The sequence below is a fragment of the Pongo pygmaeus genome, chromosome 13 (genome assembly GCF_028885625.2).
Source record: "Pongo pygmaeus isolate AG05252 chromosome 13, NHGRI_mPonPyg2-v2.0_pri, whole genome shotgun sequence".
NCBI lineage: Eukaryota > Metazoa > Chordata > Mammalia > Primates > Hominidae > Pongo > Pongo pygmaeus.
In genome coordinates this window covers 99,667,518-99,693,921 of record NC_072386.2, presented here as the reverse complement: position 1 = coordinate 99,693,921, position 26,404 = coordinate 99,667,518, and the positions used below count along the sequence as shown (strand labels likewise).

At 43.4% G+C, this 26,404-nt stretch overlaps 1 protein-coding gene across 7 annotated transcripts in view; it reads left to right on the top strand.

Annotated features, from left to right (window-relative positions):
* Positions 1–26,404, top strand: part of EPB41L4B (erythrocyte membrane protein band 4.1 like 4B) — a 148,915-nt gene that overhangs the window by 68,254 nt on the left and 54,257 nt on the right. For 6 of the 7 annotated variants that reach the window (XM_054500340.1, XM_054500342.1, XM_054500337.2 and 3 more), the window contains exons 13-15: positions 1,286–1,316; positions 5,010–5,043; positions 9,085–9,149. In XM_054500340.1, coding sequence (XP_054356315.1) covers positions 1,286–1,316; positions 5,010–5,043; positions 9,085–9,149 — 130 coding nt within the window. Of the gene's footprint in view, positions 1–1,285; positions 1,317–5,009; positions 5,044–9,084; positions 9,150–10,946; positions 12,602–26,404 lie in introns of those variants that run through there. The other variant, XM_054500343.2, reaches the window with a different exon arrangement.

The following is a 26,404-nucleotide window of genomic DNA, read 5'->3' as shown; positions in this document are numbered from 1 at the left end:
TCGTAGCTCTTCTTTCTCTACACTAGGTTGCTCCCCCACTTAGGACACCCAGTTAGCACTCAGTGTGTGCTCTTTTATGGCAGAGCCTCTGCACTCCCAGCCTCCTGGCCCCTTCTGTATATGATTTCCTTGTGGCCACTCCATGCATTTTTCTTGGCTCAGGACTTAGTGGGCCTCCATGGGACTTGGTACCTCTACTTGTTCCCTTCTGGAATCTGTAACTTTGTGTTCCCCACCATTCTTTCCTTTATGAACCAATGGTGCAACAGTGTGACTACCTGAAATTCTTAGTCACTCCCAGCTGCTTTAGTGGAGGGAAAATGCCCACAGCACAGGAGATAGTCCTGCCCTTCGAGAGAGGCCAGAGGAAGGGAGCCTGTCCAGAGAAGGGTGATGGGTTGATGAAGGGTGACCACAGCGCCCGGGAGGAAGGGGCCAGAACGCTCTCTGTTCTGTTCCATGAGGAGGATTATGCTGGTATGTGTAGTCCACTGGGTCAGAGTTGTCCAGAAATAGCCCAGTGTAAGGAACAATTTTCCAAAGATCAAAAGAGCTGTCTCAAGATAGCAGTGCGCTCCCAGCCCCTACAGGTGTATACAGCACAAAGGGAGGGACCCCCTGGTGTGGCTGTCACAGAGGGAAGTGGACATCCTGTGGCTTGACCCCACCAGATGGCTTTAGAGATCTTCTGGGCCCCAGGGTCTGTGATTCTCTTCCCCCTCCCTCTTTTCTCTCCCTTATTTCACTGACTTTTTTCCAGCCAGAGTTCTAGCATCTTCTTTGTGAAGCTTTTAACGATTTTCCCTGCCACATCTATCCTTTTAAAAACAAAATGGAGTGTAAGCGGCTAAGCTGTACCTCATTCCCAGGGCTCTGTCCATGCAGACCCTCACGGCGGCCCCGAGGCCCCTCATTCCAGACCCATGCTTATATTTCATCCCTGATCACCGTGTGCTGTTTTCCCTTTTACCCACTTCTCTGTATCTGCCTTTCTCTGTCTCTAGACAGGGAACTTCTTGAGAGCAGAGACTGTGTCTCTTTGTCCCTGCCTCCCAGAGCGCCCAGCCCTGGGAACCTGCTGAGTGGATGGTTGCTGAGTGAATCAGAGGGAGGGATAGTTTACTCTCCCTGAGGAAAAGAGAAGTAGCCACTGTGCAGTTCTGCCTGGGTTGGGGTTGGAACGGCTCTGTGATGGTAGAAGTCTCGCATGGCCATTATCTGTCATTGCACAGTGAAAGCGATAAAGTTCTCTAAGATGTCATAACTTTCTGTTTTTCCTTTATAGCAAGCAACCCAGTGATAGCAGCCCAGCTCTGGTGAGTGTCCTTGAGCTCTAGAGCACAGCTCTCCTCTCTAAGGATCGTATTTATTTGCAATGTTGACTTTTTCCTTACTACAATGAAATCAGAAAGTGTGTCATCTGGTAATTTTTTTTTCCCTTTTTCTGCTGCCTGGCTATTCCATGCTCGTGGCTTTCAATAAGTACACAATATAATGTTCCAAGACAGTTTGGTTTTTTTGGAAAACACAGCTGCTTTGTTTGAGTAGCTGTGTGCTTTGTTTATGATAACAGTGGGTGGGAAAGGTAGAGGCCTGTGTGCAGCACGCTGTGCTCATGGCGTGGCAGGCAGTGCTGGGAGAGGAAGGCCTTGCTCCCAAGCAAAAGCTGGATGAGAGCAGATGCTAGATTTGCTCAGTGACGTGCAGGTTTTACATCATAGAAGACATTAAACACCTTTACTGAAATTACTGCAGGAAAATGAACTTACCACAAGAGTGAAAATTGCCAACACAGGATTCAGCAAACATTTTCCGTAAAGGGCCAGATAGTCCATATATGAGACTTTGCAGGCTCTGCTGTATCTTTCACAGCTACTCAGCTCTGCTGTTGTAGCTAGAGAGCCGCTGTGGAAAATATGTAAATGAGCGAAAGTGACTGCATTCCAATAAAACTTTACTTATAAATATCAGTGGACCAGATTCGGCCCAAGGGGTATAGTTTTTGCGGGCCTCTTCCCTGGCACAGGTGCCCAGGGTCTTGCCTGTATAGTAGAATGATCTAGTGAGCATAATTATCTGAAACATCCTCCGCAGCCACACCCCAGGCTCATTGAATCAGTCTCTCAGGGTGGGACCCATATAGCTTGTTTTTAAAGCTGCCCAGGTGAGTCTGCCTGGCATATACCTCTCTTGCTCTCTCTGAAACAACTGCCTGTCTTATGTGAGTTTTGGCTTGTTAAGTAGACAAGCTGTCATGTGAGAGAACCACAGACTTGCATTGTTTGGACCTTTGGTCTGAACTGCAGCCGCTGGTAGGTAGGCCAGGTTCGTTAGGCTCTCAGTCCTCCCAGGCGCAGGTCTCAAGGCAGCTGAGAGGGTGGTCTTTGAGATGGGCACAGCTTGACTGTGCCATGCACTATCAGTCAGGACAGTTGGCAAAACGTGGCACAGGGTGGAGCGGGTTGCAGATACCCCGGTGAGCAAGGAGAGCCCTGGCTGAGGCATCAGGAGCCCTCCCTCCAGGTACCAGCTGTGTTCTAACCCAGCTCTGGAGACTTAGGCCTTCCTACTTCTGGGCCTCCGTTTTCTTTTTTGCAAATCAGGAGGTTGGGCTAGATCAGTGTTTTTCCAAACTGCTTTACCCTCTGATTTTCACCCTGTAGAAGAAACCTGATGTCAAAGCCCAAAACACAGAACAGACAAATGTGGAGGTCCTCTGGATGAAGCTGAGTGGGAAGGGAGAGGCCAGTTCCTGCCTGCTCTTCTGCCACTCCTCCCACCCCATAGCTCCAGGGCACCTTCGAGGAACCCAGGGTTCTAGAGAACACAGCTGGTCCCTCATATTACACAGGGGGAAACTCAACCTCGCATCTCTGATTCCAAATCCTACTTTCAGTGTCATTCTGCCTTTTGTCTCTGGGTTTTGTTCTCAGCATCTGATGAAGGGGCTCAGGGGTCCTGTTGAACTGCTCTGTGTCGCCCCCTGCCCCGGAGGGTGGGAGGAGGTTGCAGTATTCTGGATGGGTTAGTTGTAGGTCGCTAGATTCACCCCATTTCTAGGATCCTTCTGGCAGATAGTATGCCAAATGGTATCTGTACCTTTCTTAGCCTGTTGGGGTGTCTTGCTTTTAATTCTCTAGGGCTTGTAAGTTACAGCCCCAATTTCTTTCCTTTGCTCTCTAAGGTAGTGATTGTTTTGCTTGTTTCTCCCTAATAAAATTACATTTTCCTCCCAGCATCTAGTGGAGATTATATATTGGGAACCAAAACAAACTAAAAAAAAAAAAAAAAATTCTGCCAAAAAAAAAAAGCCCTGGTAAATACACCCTTTAGGAACAAATGAGCTAATAACTGCTGTTCGCAGCTGTTCAATTGCTCTTCACAGCCTGTGGGATCCCGGGGTGAGTAGGATTGCTATGGGAGCTGTGGATGAAATTGTGCTCTGGGCTCCAGAGGTACTACTAGAAAAATAGCACCTTGCGGAACGCTTAACTTACCTGATGAAGTCCAGCCAGGGGTGATCTGGCCCAGAGCCTAGCTCTGTGTACTGGTCCTCCCTGAAAACCGGAACACAGAGCCATTTAGACCCCAAGCAAGACTTATAACAATGATCTGTTTGCCTCTCAGTGTTGGAGAAGCCAGCAATAACAGTTGATTTCAAGCACACCTCCTGGCAATAATGATTGCCTGCTCTGTCCATATATATATATATATAAATTTTTTTTTTTTTTTTTTGAGATGGAGTGTCATTCTGTCGCCCAGGCTAGAGTGCAGTGGCGCGTTCTCGGCTCACTGCCAGCTCTGCCTCCCGGGTTCACGCCGTTCTCCTGCCTCAGCCTCCTGAGTAGCTGGGACTACAGGTGCCTGCCACCATGCCCGGCTAATTTTTTGTATTTTTAGTAGAGACGAGGTTTCACCGTGTTAGCCAGATGGTCTCGATCTCCTGACCTCGTGATCCACCCGCCTCGGCCTCCCAAAGTGCTGGGATTACAGGTGTGAGCCACCATGCCTGGCCTGTATATATATATTTTTAACATTTAAGATCCTATCAGCCAAGCACAGTGGCTCATGCCTATAATCCCAGCACTTTGGGAGGTTGAGGCTGGAGGATTGCTTGAGCCCAGGAGTTCAGGACCAGCCTGGGCAACATGTGAGATCTCATCTCTTAAACAAAAAGATTCCATCAAAATAGGATCATGCATGAGGAGCCCTGAGCCTTTTCTCAGTCCCTCTAAGAGCCAAGTTGGTTTAGCAGAAAGAAGACAGGCTTTAGGATTCTGTAGGTGTTGATTCTAGGCCTGGCTCCCACTGACCAGCCAGGCAACCCTGAACAGGTTTCCCAACTCTCTATTAGGCAACTGTTCCTTTATCTGTAAAACGAGGTGGTCACATTTGTTGACCTCATAGCCTTGTCGTGTGGATTAAATAATAACAGATGTGAAGTTCCCAGTACAGAGTCTTGTCTGGAGAGAACATTCCAAAGTGGTGGCCAGATTATTGACAGTAGTTTTAATAGCAAGGGGACCCAACATGTGGCTCCCACCACAGTACCCAGTGGGAGATGCTCAGGAGGGACTGGTGCCTCCCCCTGCCGTGGGAAGAGGCTCTGCGCATCACTGGAGTTTCTGGTGCCGGTGCTGTGGGGTCTCCCAGCAATTTACTCCTAAAATGGGAGTAAAATTACTTGGTTTGCCCAACTGAAACAGGACCTCCTTTTTGTCACCAAAATATGACATTGAGACTGCATTCTGGAATATTTCCTACTGTTTCTGTTTGTGAGCTCTAAAAGGACGAGTGAAAGTTGCTGTCTGTGGTTTTCCTTGTTATATGTTCATTTAAACAGCCAATGACCAAAAAAAAAGTCGTTATGTGGAAGTTCCTATTAGAGTATGTAGCACATAGGAATAGTTCATGATTGTTAAATAAATCAGTAATAATGCCACTCTACAACCTAAGTTATTTTTCTTTTCTTTTTTTTTCTGTTTTCTTCTTTTTTTTTTTTTTTTTAGCTCTAAAACAAATCCAGAAGTCCATAATTACCAGGTAAGATACTGCTTTTAAAGGTTTTCTTTAAAGAAGGAAAATTTAAAAATAAAAATAAAGGTTTTCGTAAAGTTTCTAAATTTTCCATAATGAGCAGTCATCATATTTGTAATCAGATTTTGAGGAAATAATAACAATATTTGTTTTTTTGAGAAAATGGTGAAAGGAGAGCCCTTTCCTTCTGACCCCTGCCGCTTCTTGGCCATCTGAACTGCCTGTTTTTCTTAACCTTGTCAGCTGGCAAGCATCAGGGACATATGTTTAACTTTCTGGGTGGCCAGACGCAGCCCCTTAGTGGCATCCAAGTGAGGCAGCTTTTTGTCAAAGTGTGTTTTAGGCCTAGAGAACATGAGTCCCTTGAGATGGGCTTCCAGGAAAGGATGTTTTGGTCAAATGTTTGGGAAATGTCGCATCTTTCATTCCCCTTCTTGGATTTTAGTGTCCATTGAGGTATGAAAGTACTGAGAAATCCTGCAAGAAAGACATGTTTTATTTTTTTAATTTATTGTTTCCCCAAATTATTTGCGAATTGCTCCCCTCTCACGCCCCTGATTAAAAAAAAAAAAAAAAAAAAAGTAGTCTTGAGCTGGCACGGTGATGTACATCTGTAGTGCCAGCTATTTGGGGGGGCTAAGGCGAGAAGATCACTTGAGCCCAGGAATTCAAGGCTGCAGTGAACTGTTATCATGATACCACTGCACTTCAGCCCAGATGACACAGTGAGAACTCATCTATTTAAAAAGACAAACACTAGCCTCAGCCCCTTCATATCTTTTTTAAAAAACGCTAGCCTCAGCCCTTACCATTTTTTGGTGGTGGACTCATTAACACGAATAGATACATGGTTTCTAGAACCTGCTTTGTAAAGCACTGTGCTAGGCCCATCGCCTGCAAGAAGGAGCACAGGTACGTTTCCATGGCTGGCGTCTTGCTGTTTCTCAGGACGGCCAACCAGGGCCTGTGCCACCTGCCAGCTCACCCATGCCTGGTAGCCTGAAAGGTGTGGTTTACTGCTCAGCCTAGATCAAGCACATTCTTCCTAAGCCACCGTGGGTGGCTCTCTCTCTGGCCATTCACAGCCTTGTACCACCTGGTTCCAACTTCTCTATTTATTTCTCACCACTCCCATCACGCTCCATATGTTCAGCTTACAGGGAATTGCATAATTGTTGCCCCATAATTTCTTCCCACCATTCTTTGCCCATGTTCGTCTGCCTGGAATTCCTTTACTTCCTATCAGTTTATTAAAGTATCTCTCAAAGGCCAACTCAGAGTCGGCCACAGTGGCTCATGCGTGTAATCCCAGCACGTTGGGAAGCCAAGGCAAGAGGATCACTTGAGCCCAAGAATTCAAGACCAGTCTGGGCAACATAGTGAGACCCCATCTCTATTTTTAAATAATCCTGGGTTCAAGTGATTCTCTTGCCTCAGCCTCCCAAGTATCTGGGGTTATAGGTGTGTGCCACCACACCCAGCTAATTTTTACATTTTTAGTAGAGACAAAGTTTCACCATGTTGGCTACGCTGGTCTCACACTCCTGACCTCAAGTGATCCGCTCACCTCAGCCTCCCAAAGTGCTGGGTTTACAGGTGTGAGCCACTGTGCCCGGCCCAGGGTTCTTGAATCTTCTTACTCACTGATTGTTTTTTGTTAAGGGGTTTTCAGGTGTGAGTAACTGAAAAGTTGTAGGGACAGGTAATTGATAGGTGATCAGTGCTTGAAGGAGAGAAAAAAATTTTAGAAAAGCAAAGCAGCTGAGCACTGCCTGTGCCCTCTCTGCATAGCCCTAGGGTGTGTTCTCACTGTGCATTTTCTGCTTAAAGTGAACATCGAAGCGATTGTTGAAATCAGATCTACTGAAACTCATCTAGGCATTGTTATCGCAACATCATTGGCAACCACGGGTCCTTTGGACCTTGCCAGTCTTAGAAGTCTTGTGTTCTATCAAGGGTTAGGAATAAATTGACCGAGAAGAGAACGTCCTGAGAAGTGGCCCTGATTGGCATGTGAATACCGTGAAGGGTATTTGAGAGGATGGTGTTGCAGCATTTATCTTATTTCAAGCACTGCAAGGTCAGCCAGCTGCAAAGGATGGATCTCTGTGTTCTCAATGAGGACGCCGTTGGCATTTGGGGAGGGAGAGTTCTTCATTGTTTGGGACTGTCCCTGGAATTGCAGGATGATTGGCTTCCTTTTTCTCTGTTACTGTGACAAGCAAACGTGCACACATTCGTTTCCCGTTGCCCTCTGAGGGATATGAGCGTACCAGTTGAGAACCAGCTGGGTTAACACTAAAGTACTCCTTGACAGTTGAGAATGTGAATAAATTGCCAGAGGAGACCAAGGGAGTTTCCAAAATCTTTTTCCAGGTCTGTGGCTAAGGTTCCCACCTGTCTCTGATGAATCTGATTTGGTTGTGTTTAAAGCCAGAGAAAAACATAGAGGGTCCGGTTCTAGGTCAGCCTTTCTCTATTGTTGAACAGCCAATGAATGGAACCTCATTCTGGGCCTGTCTATGTGATCAAAACACCTGGAACAGTTAGACTCTGGGCAAATCATCTAAACTCTGGGTTTCTGTAGCCCCTAAAGGAGAAATATGCAGAGATTGCGCCAGGGAGATGCTAAAGCCCTGGTCAGCTCCCAGATCCTGCTACTGAAGTATTTTCTCCAGATTCCTTTTCCTGCAGCATGTCCTTCCGGGGGCTGCAGAGTCTGCTTGCTGACAGGCGTCTTTGAAGGAGAAAGGAAAGGCTGCTTGAATACAGAACAGGCAGGGAGGGCATCTCAGGTCCATGAAAATGGAACGAACAGAACTGCTGAGATTCTCTGTGCCAGAGAGCAGGCGACTGCTTATTAACCAAAGCAGCCTGAGAAGGAGGGGAAGAAATAATTAAAAGAGTAACAGTGGCAAGACTGTAGTGACTTAAATGTCAGGAGGGCCTAATTTGCCCCTTAGGAGGTTGAGCCTTGAGAAGCCCCTGACTTCTGCTGATGTCTAGGACCACTGCCCTCTGCAGGCCAGAAGTGAAGAGGCAGGCTGCTACCTAGCCAGCTAGGGCTGCACCTCGGTCCATTTTTGAGTACAGGGTCTGTGTTCTCTTTTTAAAATGGACAACTTCCTTCAAAATTAGCGGGGTGTGGTGGCACGTGCCTGTAATCCCAGCTACCCAGGAGACTGAGGCAGGAGAATCGCTTGAACCCAGGAGGTAGAGGTTGCTAAGATACTGACATTGCACTCCAGCCTGGCGACAGAGCGAGACTCTGTCAAAAAAAAAAAAAAAAAGACCACCTTCAACCTCCTTCCTTCTCTTCTTTCTCTTTCTTCCTTCCCTTCCCTTCTTTTTCTTTCTTCTCTCCTTTCCTACCTGCCTTCCTTCCCTCCCTCCCCTCATCCCTTCTTCTCGAACTCTTTCCCTTCCTCCCTCCCGTTTTATCAGGATGATAAGCGCTCTGGATGGTTTTGTTTGTTTTGGTATTTTGTTTTGGATTGCATTTTAGAAGATTATTTTTATTGCATAAACCAGAGAGAAAGAAAAAAACCTTCACCCACGGCCCTGCTGCTTCACTTAGCATCCCTGTCCAGTCCTTGTCTGTGTGCAGATGTAACTGTTCCACATGGTCATTGTCATTTTCAGCAATGACAAAAATTGTTTCTGAAGAGAGAAGTTGCCTCCCACTCTCCCCATCTCTCTGACACCTTCCGCCTCTTCCCTTGGGAAGATGAATACAGCTTGTCCCTGGTACTCCGGACGACCCCCATCAAGGCCGGTGTTGTCACCTTCTAAGGGCAGCTTCCCATCCCCTTCACAGGGAGCCGCCTCTGAAGAGGGCAAGAACCCGCGCTGGGTTCCAGCCCCCAGCCTTCGTCAGAGGGGGAAACGTGATCATCCTGGGAAACATCCACCCCCTAGCCAGGGTCTATAGCCTTTCCGTTCTTAGTCCCCCAGCCCCTCGGGTGGATACCAGGAACAGACAAAGTGAATGAGGACCATTGAAATTAAAAGGTCATCAAATAATCAAGTTTGGTGTTTCATTTCTAGCCTCAGTATCATCCTAATATCCATCCCAGCCAGCCCCGGTGGCATCCTCACTCTCCAAATGTCAGGTAAGTGCTGGTGCTTCCAGAGCTGCACCTTCGAAAGCTCTCCTTTCTCTAGAAAAGTTCAGATTCTGCTTAGTTAGGAATAGAAAGTCTGCATCAGAAATAACCCTTAAGGGATGCATTGTCATGGCCGAGATGAATAAATTTTCAAAGCAAAGGTAGCCAGTGATGCGTGTGGATGTATCAAAGGTATGCTTTGTGAAATAAAAAATGAGTTGATTTTTTAAAATCATTCTGATCTCATATATTCTTGGTTTTTAGTTTTGTGTTCAAGATGTTACTGAAAATTTCTAAGTAACATTTTTCTGTCCTGAGAATTTGTTTACTTCAAATGTGATGAAAGCTTGGGGATTTTGTTGTCATGGGTTGTTTTTTTTTTTTAAGAATTTTTTTTTTGCGGGGGTGGGCCGGGGGAATGGGTTTGCTTTTTGTGGCAATAGATATTTTTTCCCTAAACTGAGGGGTCAATAAACTTTTTCTGTAAAGGATCAGACAGTCAGTATCTTCTGCTTTCTGGTCGCTGTCACAACTCCTTAACTCTGCCATTGTACTTTGAAAACAGCCCTAGACAATCCATAAATGAGAGGCTATGGCTGTGCTTCAATGAAACTGATTTAGAAAAACAGTGGGATTGGGCCGAGGGCTGCCATTTAACCAACCTTGGCCCCAACCTACCATAATCCTTTCTAAGCCAACTGGCATCTGCTGGACTGTGTTTATAGTTAGGCTTGACAGGTTTTTTTTTTTTTTTTTTTTTTTTTTAAGGCTAGCTTTGTTAAAGCAAATGTTCCTTTTAAGATTTGAATTTTAGATCAGTCTTAATTGGTGTTTATGTGTGAAGCTATTTCAGAAACATAGTTGGCAAGTTCAGTTTGCATAAAGGTGAGGTTGCTAGCCTTTCTCTGAGAAAGTATGGAGAATAAAATGATGGAAATAAACCCACTTAGAGCAAGGCCAAAAAAAAGTTTGTTGGGGAATTTTGTAACCCCAAAGTATGTTTGTTTATAAACACTTGGTAGTCACTTAACTTTTTAAAGCAGATTAGGTTGGTGGAGTAATAATTCTAAATCTTGCTGTGTTTCAAAGGTGCTTTATTCTTCAGACATAAGAAACAGAAGAGATTTATAGAAACGCTATTTTAATTAACATTGTTTTTACAAAAGTTTGTGCTTATCATTGCCTGTTTTATCATGTTAGTTTCCTTCTGAGGCATGGCCTGGCAGCAGGCCTTCTGAGGAAAGCCGTAAACAGTGCCTCTCTGGGGTGGGCCTGCTATTGGCAGCTTTAGTGTCATCTGGAAGCTTGTTAATGCAAATTCTCAGCCCCACCCCAGACCTACTGGATCAGAATCTATGGGGTGGGGCCCAACGTTTTGTGTATTTTCAAGCTCTACAAATATACCCCATGAAAACAAAGTTTGTTAGTCCAACAGTTTTGGCAAATGCTGCCTGCGGCATTCATGGTGCACGCTGGCATGCCTCCAAGCAGCCCTGTAGTAGTGGAACATTTTCCACCTTCACTTAGCTTTCTCCAGACGGACTTGACCCATGAGACACCCTTTGAGAAATGATGACTTGACCATAGACAGACCCTGGCTCTGCTTGGAAGTTCATAGGTGATCTGCATCTGAACTTTTAAAATTCTCACGTAGGAAATCCATTCATTTCCATTCATAGCCATCCCCATTCACATGGCGCATGGCTCCCCCTGCCCCATTTCCTTTGTGCTTGTGTTGTTTCACTTACATTTCTGCGTTTTCTTCCATTCTCCCACTAACCATTCACTCTGCAAACAAAACAGGCCATCCTTTCAGGATGACAGGTCGCATTGGAAAGCATCGGCCAGTGGAGATGACAGCCATTTTGATTATGTCCACGACAAGAACCAGAAGAACTTAGGAGGGATGCAAAGTATGATGTATCGAGATAAACTCATGACTGCACTTTGAGAGACTGAAGCATCTCTCTTCCATTCACCTTCATAGTTTCATTGCATTCCATGAAAAGTGTCATGGCCTCACATGGATGGATGTGTTTGTACGAGTGTCTTTAACGAGTAGTCCTGAAAGGTGTTTTCGGTGTCCATGTAAATATTTGAAGATGAAACCACTATAGCTTGTCATAATTTACTGTTGACTGCATTCTCATTAAAATGAAGGTAGTTAAAGGCTCAGGAATCATTTTGATGTTCTGATTTTAAAATTGGAGTCAAAGTCTATGTTTATCATTTTACCATGTACCTGATGTTCTTTGTTATTTAATTAATGGGAGCAAATAAAACCAGAAGAGCTTGGGAAGATTGCTCAGCATATATTCCTGTCGTAGAAGTTGAGATTGCTAGGGTCCAGTTTCCCTAGTGTGGCCTGGACGAGTCATTTCCCCTTCATTGACCTCATTTTCCCCAAATGAAAAGAGAGGGTTGGACTAAGTGATCTCCAAGGTCCTTTCCAACTCTAAAATTCTGCAATTTGTTAACATTTCATTTTGTTTAGGTTGAGGCCATATATTCAAACTAATTTTATCACAAGGAAAACTGCAATACCCACTTCCTTGACAGAGTTACTCCTTTCAGAAGCTAAATAAAGTATATAACTTATTAGATGTTATATAAATACAGAGGGACTTTGAATTGCACATCTTAAAGCAGTTGAGCTACTTTGAATTTAAGCAGTTGTACTAATCTTAAATTGCATAGCATTTGTTTTGATAGAATTTGCTGCTCAAGTATGAGAATAATTTTTAATGTCTTAATGATTGGTGCTGCTAACTTGCATGATTTCAGAAGACGTAATTGTGAATACACGCTGTCAAAATTGGGGGATTGGTTTTTACCCTAGACTTCACTCTTAAAAAGCAACGTGCAATCAAGATCATTTATGGCTCAAATGAAAGCATATAAGGTTTTCTTGAAGTTGTGCCAAAGCATTCTGTAGAGTAGGATGAGATGGGTGCTGCCCTAGTCTGTTCGTAGAACCAGAAATCAATGTGTTGTCTTTTAGGTTAAAGCTTGTACCAAAATATTTATTTCCCCCATTTCAAGCCCTGAGTCAAACAATTTTTTCTCTTAATAATAGACCCGAAATGTTTTATTAGTATTTCTGTGAAATCAGTTGATTCTTGTGCCATTTTTATATATGTAATTGTAATTTTGCCCATGTTAGGCCCTCTAAAAAACGTTTGACATCCTTTGAGATATTTTGTTACTAAAATCTGATCTTTTTTGGCTACTACAAAAATCTATTCAGCAAGAAGGTATCAGCTGCGTACCTTGCACAGTGGAGCTGACTACCTATAAACTCTCCCTAAGGTATTTGTTTACAGGTGTATTCCATTTTAGCAGACGTTCTGATCCTCAGTGTATGTGCTGCATACAAATAAATGTGTTCTGAATTTTTCATCTTATTGATAGCATTTTTACAAATGTGTTTCCAAGGAATAAAGATTATTCTTGCTTTTTTTTTGACTCCATCTTCATTTTTTTTTAAATTGATTCTTGTTGCTATGCAGAAGTCTCATTTGTGAATGACCTTGGTAACAGAACAGTTGGCTTTTGGAAGTCTGAAGGTGAGCATTCAGTTAGGTGGGTGGAGCAAGATCATCCTAGAATGAGGCTGCTCTTGGCAAGAGTGGATCTTATAGGCACAGCAGCTGATGCCTTTCTTCATCTGGGGCAACTCTGGTGAAGGTTGTCCTGCCTGTCACAGGTGCTGAGTAGAGAGAAGTGGTGGCAGTGGGATTTCCTCAGTAATAGTCCTGTAAAGGTGGGTGTTTGTCCTGGCTACTTGAGCTCTTCCTGGCAGGAAGGCATCCATACCCTTATCTGTGGGCTCCTGGAAATTGTGTATGCCATCTAATACCCTCTAATAAATACCTCTCTGCTTAAAGCAACTTGAGTGGTTTCAGTTGTCTGCAACCAAGAAGCCTCACCAGTATGCATACTTCTGACATCCTGATTGTTAAATGAAGTGTACACTTTTCATTCCTTAACTTAGTGGACCTTTCTCTACAGCAGTTGACCAGTTCCGTCTTAACAGCCTCCTTTTCTGCCATCCTATTACCTGTTGGTGTTTTCTAAAGGTCTTTCTTCTGCTCACTGCTCTTTTCACCACAGTCTACCCAAGTCTTCTCATTCTGTCATGATTTTATAATGCTGTTGACTCTGAAACCATCCTCTGTAACCCAGACTGTCCTGTGAACTTTTGGACTGACATTTCAACTTGGGTATCCTGTGTACACCTCAAACTCCATCTATCAAAAATCAAATTGATCATCTTTTACCCTCCTCCCACAAAACTCTTCTTCTGCCTGAACTCTGCTTTTTACCCGCAGTGAGAATGTATACATCATCTACAACTCTTCTCCCTGTTGCCACCCATATCCAAACAGTACCTAGGTCTGTTCACCTCTGCCTTGGTATTCATACTTGGGCTTTCCTCTCTCTCCTTACTGGCATGGATCCCATATGAGCATCTTTTCTCTGGCTCAGAGGTGCCCTTCCTCATCTCCCTGACTCCAGTTGCTCCTGACAAGCTCATGCTCCTCCCAGTCACTAGAGTGATCTTTCTAAAACACAGTCTGCCTGTGCCATTGCAGTGCTTGCCATTACCCTGAGGATGAAGTCCAAGGGCCTCTCTGTGGAATTCCCCACTCTGTGTCTCCATCCTCTTGCTCTAGCATATATCCCCCATTTCTCACCATACTGTTGAAAATCCTTCAATGCCAAATTGCTTGTGGTTCCTGGCATGCACCACACCCTGCTGTTACTCACATCTGTGCCTTTGCAAATACTGTTCCTTCTGCCTAGAATTCTGTCACTCCCATCCCTTCCCCTAACTCCTGCTCAATGTCTGCCTCTGCCCAGACATCTCCCAGGGACTGTGACGGCCCCACCTCTGCAAATCGGGTTAATTTCTATGTTCCAGTAATAACCCCCTCCCTTTCTACCCCCATCTATAGCAACATTGCACTTACAGCTTTGTATTAAAATGGGCTCTTTTGTTTATCTCATCCTGGAACCTGTACACTGCATCAGTCTGAGCTTTGTGTCTTACTTGCCTTTGTTCCCCAGCACCTGACAGATAGCAGGTGCTCAATGAATGTCTGCTCAGCAAATGGATTATTCCACATTCATTTGAAAGGAGATGTCTAACCAGATAACAGGCAATAATACATCATCTCTGGGCTGGTCTGAAGGTATCTGAACAACCTTATCCAGTATGGGGGCATCATACTGTGAGTAGGACATTGACCACCATGTGACTTCTAGATTCAGTTTCATCATCTGAATATTACTCAGTGTGTCAACTGTGTTCTCATTTGAGGCATTCGTATCATGCTGTACAGGGCAGAAGAAAGTCCAGCCATGCGACATGGGAAACCCCGGTAGGTAGACATTGATCTGCACTAATACATAGGGGCTAGTCATCTAATGCTAGGCTTTGCATTCTGCATGTGTCACTTCACTTCCTGACTACTCTGTGAGATGGGTAGTATCCTGTTTTTCATAGATAGGGAAGCTCAGGCTTAGAGTTTAACCAAGCAGCCTGTATTCCAGAGCCTGTGGTCTCAACTGCAGTGCTCTCTTGCCTCTCACCTTTCATCCCACCATTTGCAACCGTGGGGATCCACATCTGCGTGAGACTGCTAGATGATGTTGAACAGTTCACTCCACTGAAATCTAATTGCTAACCAGAGAGCCATCCACTCCCTCCAGCCATCTAGTAACCCCTGTCCATCTGCATTACCACCACACCGGTAGGTAGCTGACTGTCCATACAGCCCCCACCAGTGTGGCCTGGTAACCATGTTCCCTCCACCATCACCGCTACCAGTCATAACTGTCCATACCTCCCACACACACACACCAGGGCTGGTAACCTTGTTCATCTCTGTCACCTGTGATCTAATAACGCTGTTTACTGCCTTCTCCCCAAACACACCCCCTCCAGTGGTCTAGTAACCCTCTCCACACCTTACCACCCCTCCCCCAGTCTAAAAATCGTGTCCGCACAGGCATCATTCAGCAGTAGTCCCATTTTCAAAGAAGCAGAGATTGGACATTATTCTTAATGAACCACTGCTTATTTGAGACAATCCACTCTATGGCTTCCTTCCAAAGAGCTCACAAATGAACAATGTCTTCTGGAATATTACTTGACAGTAAAACTACACTCACTATTCCATGACTAATGGAATTAACTTTTACATTTTGGAACTCAGGTATGTACTGGTTTATCATCTATTCATGTTTCTGTGGTCCCTCAGAACATCCAACAGTGTATTGACAGTTGTCATTTGATTGATGTAATTCATGCCAGAAGTTTCTAAATCCTGCCAGGTAATTAATTACCTTGGTCTTCAAAACCCTTTTACCTATTTCATTTATTGGTCTACCATTTCTGTTGAAGATGGTTCTCCTTAACCACAAAGATGGAGGAATAAGGACAGTGTGGGAATTCCTCTCAGTCCTTCTTGTCTGTTAATATTGCACCATCCTTCCAGGTCAGTGACTCCAGCCTCCTGGGTCCCACTCTGAACACGAGTAATGACAGAGTCGTTTTGTTGCCCTTGACTTTACAGCTTTTAACTAGTCCTTTAAAATCTGAGCTCATTAAAGAACTCCCTGAACAGCCATATTGATCCCTTCAGATCGGTATTTCCCAAACTTAAGAGTTCTACATCAATTCCCTGGCTGACCAAGTCTTCCAAACGTACCACGAAAATACCCTACATTGGTCTAGGATGATTTGCTTCCGCTGTCTCACTGCAGGAGGCAGTGGACAGATGCAGAGGCGAAGCATAAGGGGGCGGAGAGAAAAAGCAAGTCACTGTTAAAGGTCCCTTGCACATGAGAAATGGCACATTTTAAGAAACCCTGGGGGGTATCAAAAAGACAAACATGTAAAATGGACATTCAGCTAAGCCTTAGCAAAAGAAATCCTCAATAGTTCTGCAAATAGGCCCACTTCTGCCAAAATTAGGGAGCTAAAGAATGGCTTGGACAACTTACTAAAAATGTGGATTGCGGCATTCTAAATGTTCAGTGGTAAGACCCAAGATCCTGCATTTTAACAGCCCAGGACAGCCTGAGGTGGGCAGTCCAGGTTTGCTTTTCACTTTGGGAAAGCAAAGCTACTTATCTGCTTGTGTTCATCCTTATTTTAATGCCTCAATTTTAACTCTCAGTAGAAGTCAACTCTCTTTTTTTTTTTTTTTTTAATAGGCATAATGTTAAGTCAATGGATGGACGCATCATAATAAGTAACTAGATCTGTCTGCTCAGCAAAGCTGTGCACTTCCTTAGGCCCAAGGTGAAGCAGAAGAATGTGAGCATTCTAGTGGTTCTTTATATGGCTTTAATTTCATCATTAACCGGCCCCTTGCAATCTATCAAACCAAGTCTGTGTTCTGCCCTCCCTTCCCACTTCAGAAGCAAGGGACTAGTGAATTCCAGCTGTTGGAGAAGGACAGGGCGTGTGTATACACCAGTCTAAGCACCTGGGCTAAGACTGGAGCCCATGATTGGGAAACATATGGAAGTTTGCGGAAGTAAAATGGCAAGACATTGCCAGCCAGATGAGAGAAGGATTAAAGGGTCCACAGGGTGGTGGTCTGGTTTTGTCAAGGGACAAGAGCCCTGTAGTTCTCTGATTAGGTGAAGTGTGGAAGCTTTGGAATCTCACACGGTTTGAATCCCAGCTTTGCCACTTACTAGCCATGGCACCTTTGGCCAATTTCTTCTGGACAGCTCATTTTCCTCATCCCCAGATGGAATTTACCAGTATCTCACTGATAAGAGAATTATCAATAAATGACATTATATACAAAAGACGTTTTGCACGGTGTTTGATGCTAGATGGTAAGAATTTTTAGTGGTTTTTGAGATGTAAGGTCGTAGCTGTCCATGTGGACAGAAACAGGCCAAAGAGATTCAAAATAGCTCAAGGCCGGGTGTGGTAAATCACACCTGTAATCCCAGCACTTTGGGAGGCCAAGGCAGGTGGATCATTCAAGGTCAGGAGTTCGTGACCAGCCTGGCCAACATGGTGAAACCCCGCCTCCACTAAAAATGCAAAAACTAGCCGGGCGTGGTGGGTGTGCCTGTAGTCCCAGCTACTTGGGAGACTGAGGCAGAAGAATGGCTTGAACCAGGGAGGCAGAGGTTGCAGTGAGCCAAGATCACGCCATTGCACTCCAGTCTGGGTGACAGTGTGAGACTCTATCTAAAAAAAAAAAAAAAAAAAAAATCTAGCTGAAGAAATGGTATTTCCAATAGATTGATGGCCTGAGATGTATATTCTAAGTTTAGCAAGCGAAAGGGGTGTTTGGTTCCAAAGGACAGATCAGATGTAAGAGCATTAACACATATATAAAGACATGTCTCTTTGAAACTAACAAACTCAGAGCAGAAACACCATGGGGATCTTTTGAGGAAAGAAAAAAGAAATAGAAATGATATTTCTGTCCGAGAATACTAGGAAATAACTGTCCAGGCAGAATGTGGACAATGCTTTCCCATCTGCACATGGCAGAATTGGCATAGAGTAAAGAATTGGTGAGATGGCTGAGAGTCCATTCTGCTGGTACGATTGGGACTCAGAGGCTTGGAGAATTGAAACAGAGCGTCTGCTCCATTTCCACCTTGTCTAATTTGGGATTTCATCTTAGATGAATTGGAGGAAGATTTTAACTATTAGGAGACTGAGTGGAAAGTTAGTAACAAAAGGGAACCAGTGTGCTTTGTTGCCATTTTGTTGTTGTTTTGTTTGTTTATTTGTTTTTGAGACAGGGTCTCTCTCTGTCACCCAGGCTGGAGTGCAGTGGTGCGATCATGGCCCACTGCAGCCTCCACCTCCGGGGCTCAAGTGATCCTCTCACTTCAGCCTCCTGAGTAGCTGGCATGCACCACCATGCTTTGCTAAATTTTTAAAAAATTTTTGTAGAGATGGGGTCTTGCCATGTTGCATAGGCTGGTCTGAACTCCTGGGCTCAAGCAATCCTCTTGCCTTGGCCTCCCCAAATACTGGGTTTACAGGGGAGAGCTACTGCACCTGGCCTGTTGCCTTTTTTAAGATAGATAATACAAACAGTAGTAAAAATTCAAATACAAATAGCCAAAAGTTACTTTTCCTTTTCACCTTCTTATTCCCCAGTTTTCTTTGGAAGCAAACATTGTTAGCATTTTTCCTTGTCAATCTAGAGCTACTCCATATATAAACGAGCGTATATTTATTTAACCAATCAATATTGATGGACATTTAAGCTGCATCAACTCCCTCAAGTTACAGTAGTGCTGCCATTCTTGTACCTTGTGTTTGTGCACTTGAACAAATCTATCTGTAGAATAAATTCCCTCGAAGTAGCATCCAGGTCAAAAGGTATGTGCATATTTAAGTTGGATATTGTCTAATGAAATTTCTCTCCAAATATATTCCCCTGTTTATACTCCCCCCAGCCCACAGACACCCCCAGCAATTATGACAATGCCTTTGTGACCTCACAGGAAGCAAATCATAGCCTTTTCTAGCTTTTTTTTTTTTTTTTAAACTTAGTCTGATGGGTAAAATCCAGAATTTCTGTTTTAATTACATTTCTCTATGAACAAGGCTATGCACCTTTTAATCTTTCTAAAGATGGTTTGTTATATGTTTTCTGTGAACCATCTGAAACCCCTGTTCTTGAGTCATGCTCGTTAATAAAGATCAGGCTGATGAAGTACAATTAACCATATCATCTTAGCATTTATAATAGTGAGTAAAGGGAGGGTTTGAATGAGTTGATATTTACCAGACAATTTTTTTGAAAGTAGGTTTCCAGGCCAAGCGTGGTGGCTCATGCCTGTAATCCTAGCACTTTGGGAGGCCGAGGTTGGTGGATCGCCTGAGGTCAGGAGTTCAAGACTAGCCTGGCCAACATGGCAAAACCCCATCTCTACTAAAAATACAAACAATTAGCTGGACCTGGTGGCGCATGCCTGTAACCCCAGCTACTCAGGAGTCTGAGACAGGAGAATCGCTTGAACCTGGGAGGTGGAGGCTGCAGTAAGCCAAAATCACACCACTGCATTCCAGCCTGGGTGACAGAGCGAGACTCTGTCTCAAAAAAAAAAAAAAAAAAAAAAGTAGGTTTCCAGAAATTCAGGTAACAGTCAGCATGATACTGCCCTGCAGAGCCGAAAAAGGGAATGTGGGCAACATAAAGATAGCAAAGGCAAAGGAATTGATTTCTAATGTCTGTGTTTCCTTTCCTGTTTGGGAGGGTATTGAGAACTTTCCACTCAGGCTTCTTAGATGCCCGCCCAGACATCATGATTTCCCTGGTGCATTGACTAAGGAAGGGTGGATGTACTTCTAGTTACAATTAAAGTTCCAATATATTACAGCCACATCCCAAGAGTCACCTGTGGTTTTATTGGATGAAAGGCTGCAGAATTTAAAATATTAAAACTGCTGTAGTCCAGGCCATCCACTAAAAAAGGATTAGAATAATTAGAGGAACATCCCTGTAGGCTCATGTCATAAGAAACCCACAGAAACCTCCTAATCGTCCCCTACTGAATGGTGAATGCTTTAAACATCCACGTTCTGCACTGAGACCTCAGAAGGAAGAGGTGTTGCTATGCTAATGCTCAACCAGCTCCATTCCCTGGCTGAATAATGGACACTGTCTGTATTAAAGGCAATTAAACCATCAAGCCCTTAAAATTCATATCAGCGTTACGGCTTCGGAGGCTAAGGATGTTCATAATAGAAGCTTCTGAAAAACCTGCAAGAATTGGGTAACAGAGAGAGAATCATTTGAGGAAATTTTTAAGCACTAATGAATACCAAAATAAATTAATCCTCATCTGTATCACCCTAGAAACACATACCCAGTGTTCAGCTCCAACTCTGGCTCACACTGGTGTCTTGTGCAATTAGAATGTCTAAAACCTACTCTTAACAGATTATGCATCTTATTCATCTAACCTGAACTACATTCCAGGATGAATAATGTTTTAATTTCATTCATTCAGTGAGCCGGATGGCGTCTGGGGAGTGGAAAAATAACACTTTCCAGCTCATGCCTGAGTCTGCCGTAGCTCTGTCAGAGTGCACAGGATGACAAATAATCTGCTATGTGGACATTATTTTACACTCACAGCTGAGCTTTTGTGACAATTATTATTTTTGTCTTACTGTCCCTTTGGGGGCTCTCATATAATACTGTTTGAGGATGTATTTAAAGAAGTGGTTAGGGGAAAGTCTGTTAATGCTGTTGCCACCTGAAAAAACAGAATAAAGGCACAGGAACACAGAAATGAGAGGCAAAAAAAAAAAAAAAATCTGTAAGAAACCCAGAAGTGACCGGGCACAGTGGCTCATGCCTGTAATCCCAGCACTTTGGGAGGCCGAGGTGGGCAGATCATTTGAGGCCAAGAGTTTGAGACCAGCCTGGCCAGCATAGCGAAACTCCGTCTCTACTAAAAATACAAAAATTAGCCGGGCGTGGTGGCACACACCTGTAATCCCAGCTACTCGGGGGGTCTGAGGCAGGAGAATCACTTGAACCTGGGAGGCAGAGGTTGCAGTGAGCCGAGATTGTGCCACTGCACTCCAGCCTGGGCGACAGAGCAATACTCCATCAAAAAAAAAGAGAGAAACCCAGAATGGAAAGTTCAGCTTATTAGAAGCGACTGTTGCAAGGCAAAACGACTATATTTGTGTTGTTTTTTTTTTCTTTAGGCAAGAAAAAGATGGAATAAACTTGGTCATGAGCCTCTGAGCAAAAACCAACTCATGAAATAGTAATTCTCTGGACTGCACACACATGCACACCTGTGAAGGCACACACACAGTGAGGAAGCCATTGCAAAACCTAGCAAGAATAGCATCACAACAAAACAGCCTTTCTGGCAGAAAAATGTCGGGACCTGCTTACACCTATTTATTGAAATCATTTGATAGTTGTTTGCCAAAAGAAAATTCCAGACTCAGAGATGGAAGCACATATCCTGTCCTACCTCACACAGGACTCAGACCCAGGAATTACTGAACCCCAAAGGCTCTTGTCAGTCCTTAGGATGTGAGATGTTACTCTGCAGTTTTGCAGAGACTACATAATGTAGTTAGGAACAAGTAGGGAATTCATGTCAAAAGTGCAACTTTTATGAATAGATATTTGATAAATTACCTAAGGAGAATTAAATTTTAATGCACTGGAACTAATTAATTGAATAAAGTTCTGCTATGTTTCTATGCAGTGCTGGTATGTTGAAGAAGATGCCATCTTTGGCTCCAGGTAGCTAATCATCATCAGATTGAGAGCTCCCCATCTAGCATGGATTCATACATCAACTGTGCTAGCACCAGAATAGCTTGCAAAGTTGATTGTTTGGAACATTTCTTGAAAGAAATGCAAATTTGGAAAAGTTTTGTGCCAATTAGTCTCTATAAAGGAATCTAAACTACACCCAAAAAATGCAGTTTTGACCTTTTTGTTTTGTTTTTTGTTTTTTTGAGATGGAGTTTCACTCGTCACCCAGGCTGGAGTGCAATGGCGCAATCTTGGCTCACTGCAACCTCCACCTCCCGGATTCAAGCAATTCTCCCACCTCGTTCTCCTGGGTAGCTGGGACTACAGGCGTGCGCCACTATACCCGGCTAATTTTGTATTTTTAGTAGAGATGGGTTTTCACCCTGATTGTTGGCCAGGCTGGTCTCGAACCCCTGAACTCAGGTGATCCGCCTGCATTGGCCTCCCAGTGTTGGGATTACAGGCGTGAGCCGCCACGTGTGGCCAATTTTGACCTTTTCTGAAGAGAAAGATGAAGTAGAGTCAACCTTCTCGCTAGTCTTTTTTTAAGAAATAAGACCACTAAGTTGCTATAAGAAATCATCCCTGATTAATAGATGCCACATTCATAACGTACCACACTTCTAAGATGTCGATAGAATTTTCTTCGAAAATCCATTATGAAGAAAGTACAGTGTTTCAAATATAGACTCTATTTGCTGCCAAATAGTATGCTTTCCCTGAATTCAATAAGAACATGTAACAATATATCAGTCTGTTTAGTCTCGACCAAATTAAAATTGAAATAAGCCACAGCTATCTGGGAAACCAGAATGAGTAAATTGTACTTTCTCTCATCTCTCAGTCGGACATGGCACAGATCAAATTATATCACTGAGCTATAGTTCCTGGCATACAAATGCTTAATGTCCAAAAATGCAGTGTCTGCCACCCAGATAAGTGAAGTGAGTTACCTAAGGTCACGTAGGCAAACAGCACCAAAGCCAAGCTAAGTGCCAACGCGTGTTCCTTTTTTGTCATTAGATTGCTCCTTCCAAACACGTGGCAAAGCAGTATTGCCTAGCAATTCAGAGAGCCCAGGTTACCTGGGTTCAAATCCCAGCTCTGCCATTTACTAGCTTTGTGACTTGAGGAAAGCTCCTTGGTCTTTCTGCTCCTCTTTCCTTATGTATAAAATGAAGATAATAATAATTGTCCTTTCTTCAAATGGTTGTTGGAAGATTAACTAAGTTAACTGATGGTAAAGTACTAGGCACTCAAAAATGTTAGCTTTTGGGTTTTTTTGCTCTGTGAATATTTAAAGAGCATGATTAATGCACTGGTGTTCAGTCAGGAGGTATGATTCTGGCTGACACCATCTGCTGTAAAAACACACTACTTGAGTGAATTCTCGTAAGAGAGTCCCAGTTGGAGAGCCACAGTTCCGGGCGAATGGACTGGGTATGGACTAGTGGCAGGGCTTCCTGACTTTTTCTTGTCCTTGGCACACATAGAAAGTGATGTATAGCATGCTGGGACAAGCAGACAAGGCTGCTTGAAGCTCCAGGCTCCCCATGTCCTGCCCACTTACTCCAAGGACTGGGAGAATAAGTGGTTCAGCCCACTTGCAACCCTTCTGAGGCTTACCAGTTGGAAAGTTCCACTGAGGTCCTTGTCAGCTTATCCCCAATGTGTTAGTTCTGATTAGGAATATGGAATTGTCCCCATTGACGCTAAAAGTAAAACAGGAACCAGTTTGTCTCAACCAGCTCCTCCAGAAGGTGTGTGGAGAACTTGTGTGCTACCTGTGAGTCTACTGTGTGGGCTACATATACACTGATCCTGCCGCCAGGAACCCCAACTTGGAGTTAAGACGCATGACATAAAGAGATGAGGAGTAAGTCCGAGTTCAGGCAGCACTTGATATGGGCGCACTGAGCAATCCAGACGAGACGTATGCGACTTTGGATAGGGGATGTTCATTGTATTTCCTACTGCATCAGCTGGCATAGTACCTATGGGGGACTTCTTGACCATCCAGACATGGGCATTCTGTTAAAGGTGGGGAATCTGTTGATTTCTTGGCCTGCCTGGCTGATGATTTGGTTGCTTAGGAGGTAGAAGAAACCCTGCAGGTATTACTGTTGTAAATTCTAGCCAGCAAGGAAGACTGCATTGGAAATGTGTAAGTAACAAGATCCATGGAAGAAAAAAACCCTGACATCTCAGAATCATTAACATGAAGTGAGTGAAATCCAGGGCTTAATTCTCCACATATTCTTTTTCTTCTTGTTGTTTATATTCTTTTTTAAAATTAATTTGTGTGCGTACATATTAGGTGTATGTATTTATGGGGTATATGAGATGTTTTGAAACAGGTATGCAGTGTGAAATAATCACATCATATATATTTTACTGTTTAGAAAATCCAATTTCAAAATGTCATGGAAAATAGACTTGAATATTTTTTTACATGGGCTGTGAATTTAGAAAGCATAGATAATCAGAAAGAGAAAGGCTTTATGAGCCTCTCAGATGAACCCACAATTTGTAATAGTATTTTAAAGAGTAGGAAGGTGGAACATATGATCAAAAACAAAGGGGCACAGAACTTTTTTTTTAAGGACTCCAAAGTTTTGTAGATGCTCACTTCAGTTGGGGCAAAAAGATGAGCAATATAATGACACCCAGTTTTGAGGATGGTATGTGAGACTAACCGGCAGAAGCAGAGCTACCCAACTTTTGTTGTGCTTTTTTCTTTTTCAACAAGGAAGCTAGTCACTATACTAACTGCAGAGAGTGAAGAGAACAAACAGAAGAAAATTGAAGTCCAAGATAAGAGAAAGAGTAGTCAGGAAATATTTTACTGCTTTTTGATTAGCTCAAGTCTTTAGGCTCAGAAAAATGGTCTCCCAAAACACTGAGAAAATTTGCACTTGTCATTGCTGAGTCAGCATCAATACCTTTGAAAAAGTCTTGGGAAAATGCTAGACAAGTAGATGGACAGTTTTTTTTGGAGCGTGAATTCCAAAAACTAGACTGATAAGCTGGATTGCAATACTGAGGAAAGTTTGAGAACAGAGTCTATTGTAAGCACTTAGTAAAGGAAGCAGTGTTGACTTAGGAACAGCACAGATTTGCTGAGAATAAGTCATGCTAATCTTTCAAGATTTTTAGTAAGCTAAGAGTGGAAGAACTGTCTAACCTGATAAGTAGAATTTGTCAGAAACTGACATTTAATGGTGAAACACTAGATAATGTATAAACTTCAGAAATAAGGCAAGGACAACTGCTGATATTCAATATTATTCTGGAGACCTTACCAATGGAATAAGCCAAGAAAACAAAATTAGGAATAACTACTGGAAAGGAAGAAACAAAATTCACGTGATTCTCTTAAAATCCAAGTGAATTCCAACTGATGAGAGTTGTGCAAAGTGGTCAGAGGCAGAAATATCCTAAAGTCAGCAGCTTTGTATATCCATCTAGTCATTAAAAAATTAGACGATAGGGGCCAGGCGTGGTGGCTCACACCTGTAATCCCAGCACTTTGGGAGGCCGAGGTGGGCAGATCACGAGGTCAAGAGATCGAGACCATCCTGGCCAACATGGTGAAACCCCGTCTCTACTAAAAATACAAAAATTAGCTGGGCATGGTGATGCACGCCTGTAGTCCAAGCTACTCAGGAGGCTGAGGCAGGAGAATCGCTTGAATCCAGGAGGCGGAGGTTGCAGTGAGCCGAGATCACGCCACTGCACCCCAGCCTGATGACAGAGCGAGACTCCGTCTCAAAAAAAAAAAAAAAAATTAGGGGATATGTAATAATTAAAAAGATCTCATTTTCAATTGTGACAAAACTGAAAAATATCTAGGTAGGAATAAAGTTATGTTCTATACATTAAAGAAAAAGTTTAAAAATTCTAACTGAAGGACATTTTGAAAGATCTGAGCAAATGCAGAGAAATATGTTCCTTATGAATATATTCTTTCAAATTAATCCATAATATGTAATGCTTTAAATCAGAATTCCAGTGGGATTTTCTGGAAGTAACTTGAATTCTGGAATTCAAGAATTCAAGTTACTATCACAAAAGGAATCTAGAAGACTAGGCACGTGATAACAGCTAAGAAAAAAAAACAAAAGAAAAATAATGATGTGAGAAAGGGAATAAGATTTATAATGTCACATACGTGTATATATTAAAACAAAAGTAATTAAGACAGTCTGATATAGGGTTAGATTAGTAGAACAATAAAAGTATGAAGGCACAGAGGCTCATACCTGTAATACCGGCGCTTTAGGATGAGAAGTGGGTGGACTGCTTAAGGCCGGGATCTGAGACCAGCCTGGGCAACATGATGAGACCCTGTCTCTACAAAAAAAAAATGAAAAATTAGCCAGGTGTGGTAGTGCACACCTGTAGTTGTAGGTTACTCGGAAGGCTGAGATGAGAAGATTGCTTGAGCCCAGGAATTCACGGCTGCAAGTGAGCTATGATTGTGCCACTGCACTCTCGCCTGGGCAACAGAGGGAAACCCTGTCTGTAAAAGAAAAAAATATATATATATATGTATGAAGAATCCAAAAAGAGGTTTTTATTGTATGTAAGTCATGGGCAATGTGAAAACTGAAACTACTCTAGGCATTTCTTACAGAGGGAATTTAATTCAGGGAATTGGTTATACAAGGGCTGAAAAAACTAAGAAACTTAATTGGACAGTGAGGTAACCAATAAGTTAGCAACAACCAGAACCTGCTTATCACTCCTAGAGCTGGAGGGACAAAGGGAAGTGGCAGTGTTATAGCACCCAGGAGCTAAGGTAGCAGGAAGACAGTCTAGAGGGAGCTGGAGCCACAGAGAACTCATGGCTGCTTTTGGAAGCATCACCAGAGGCAGGAAGAAATGAGGGAGAAATACCCTGACTTGTCTCCTGTATTCACCCTCCAGTCCATGTCAGTGCCTCCCATTGGCCAAACCTATGTA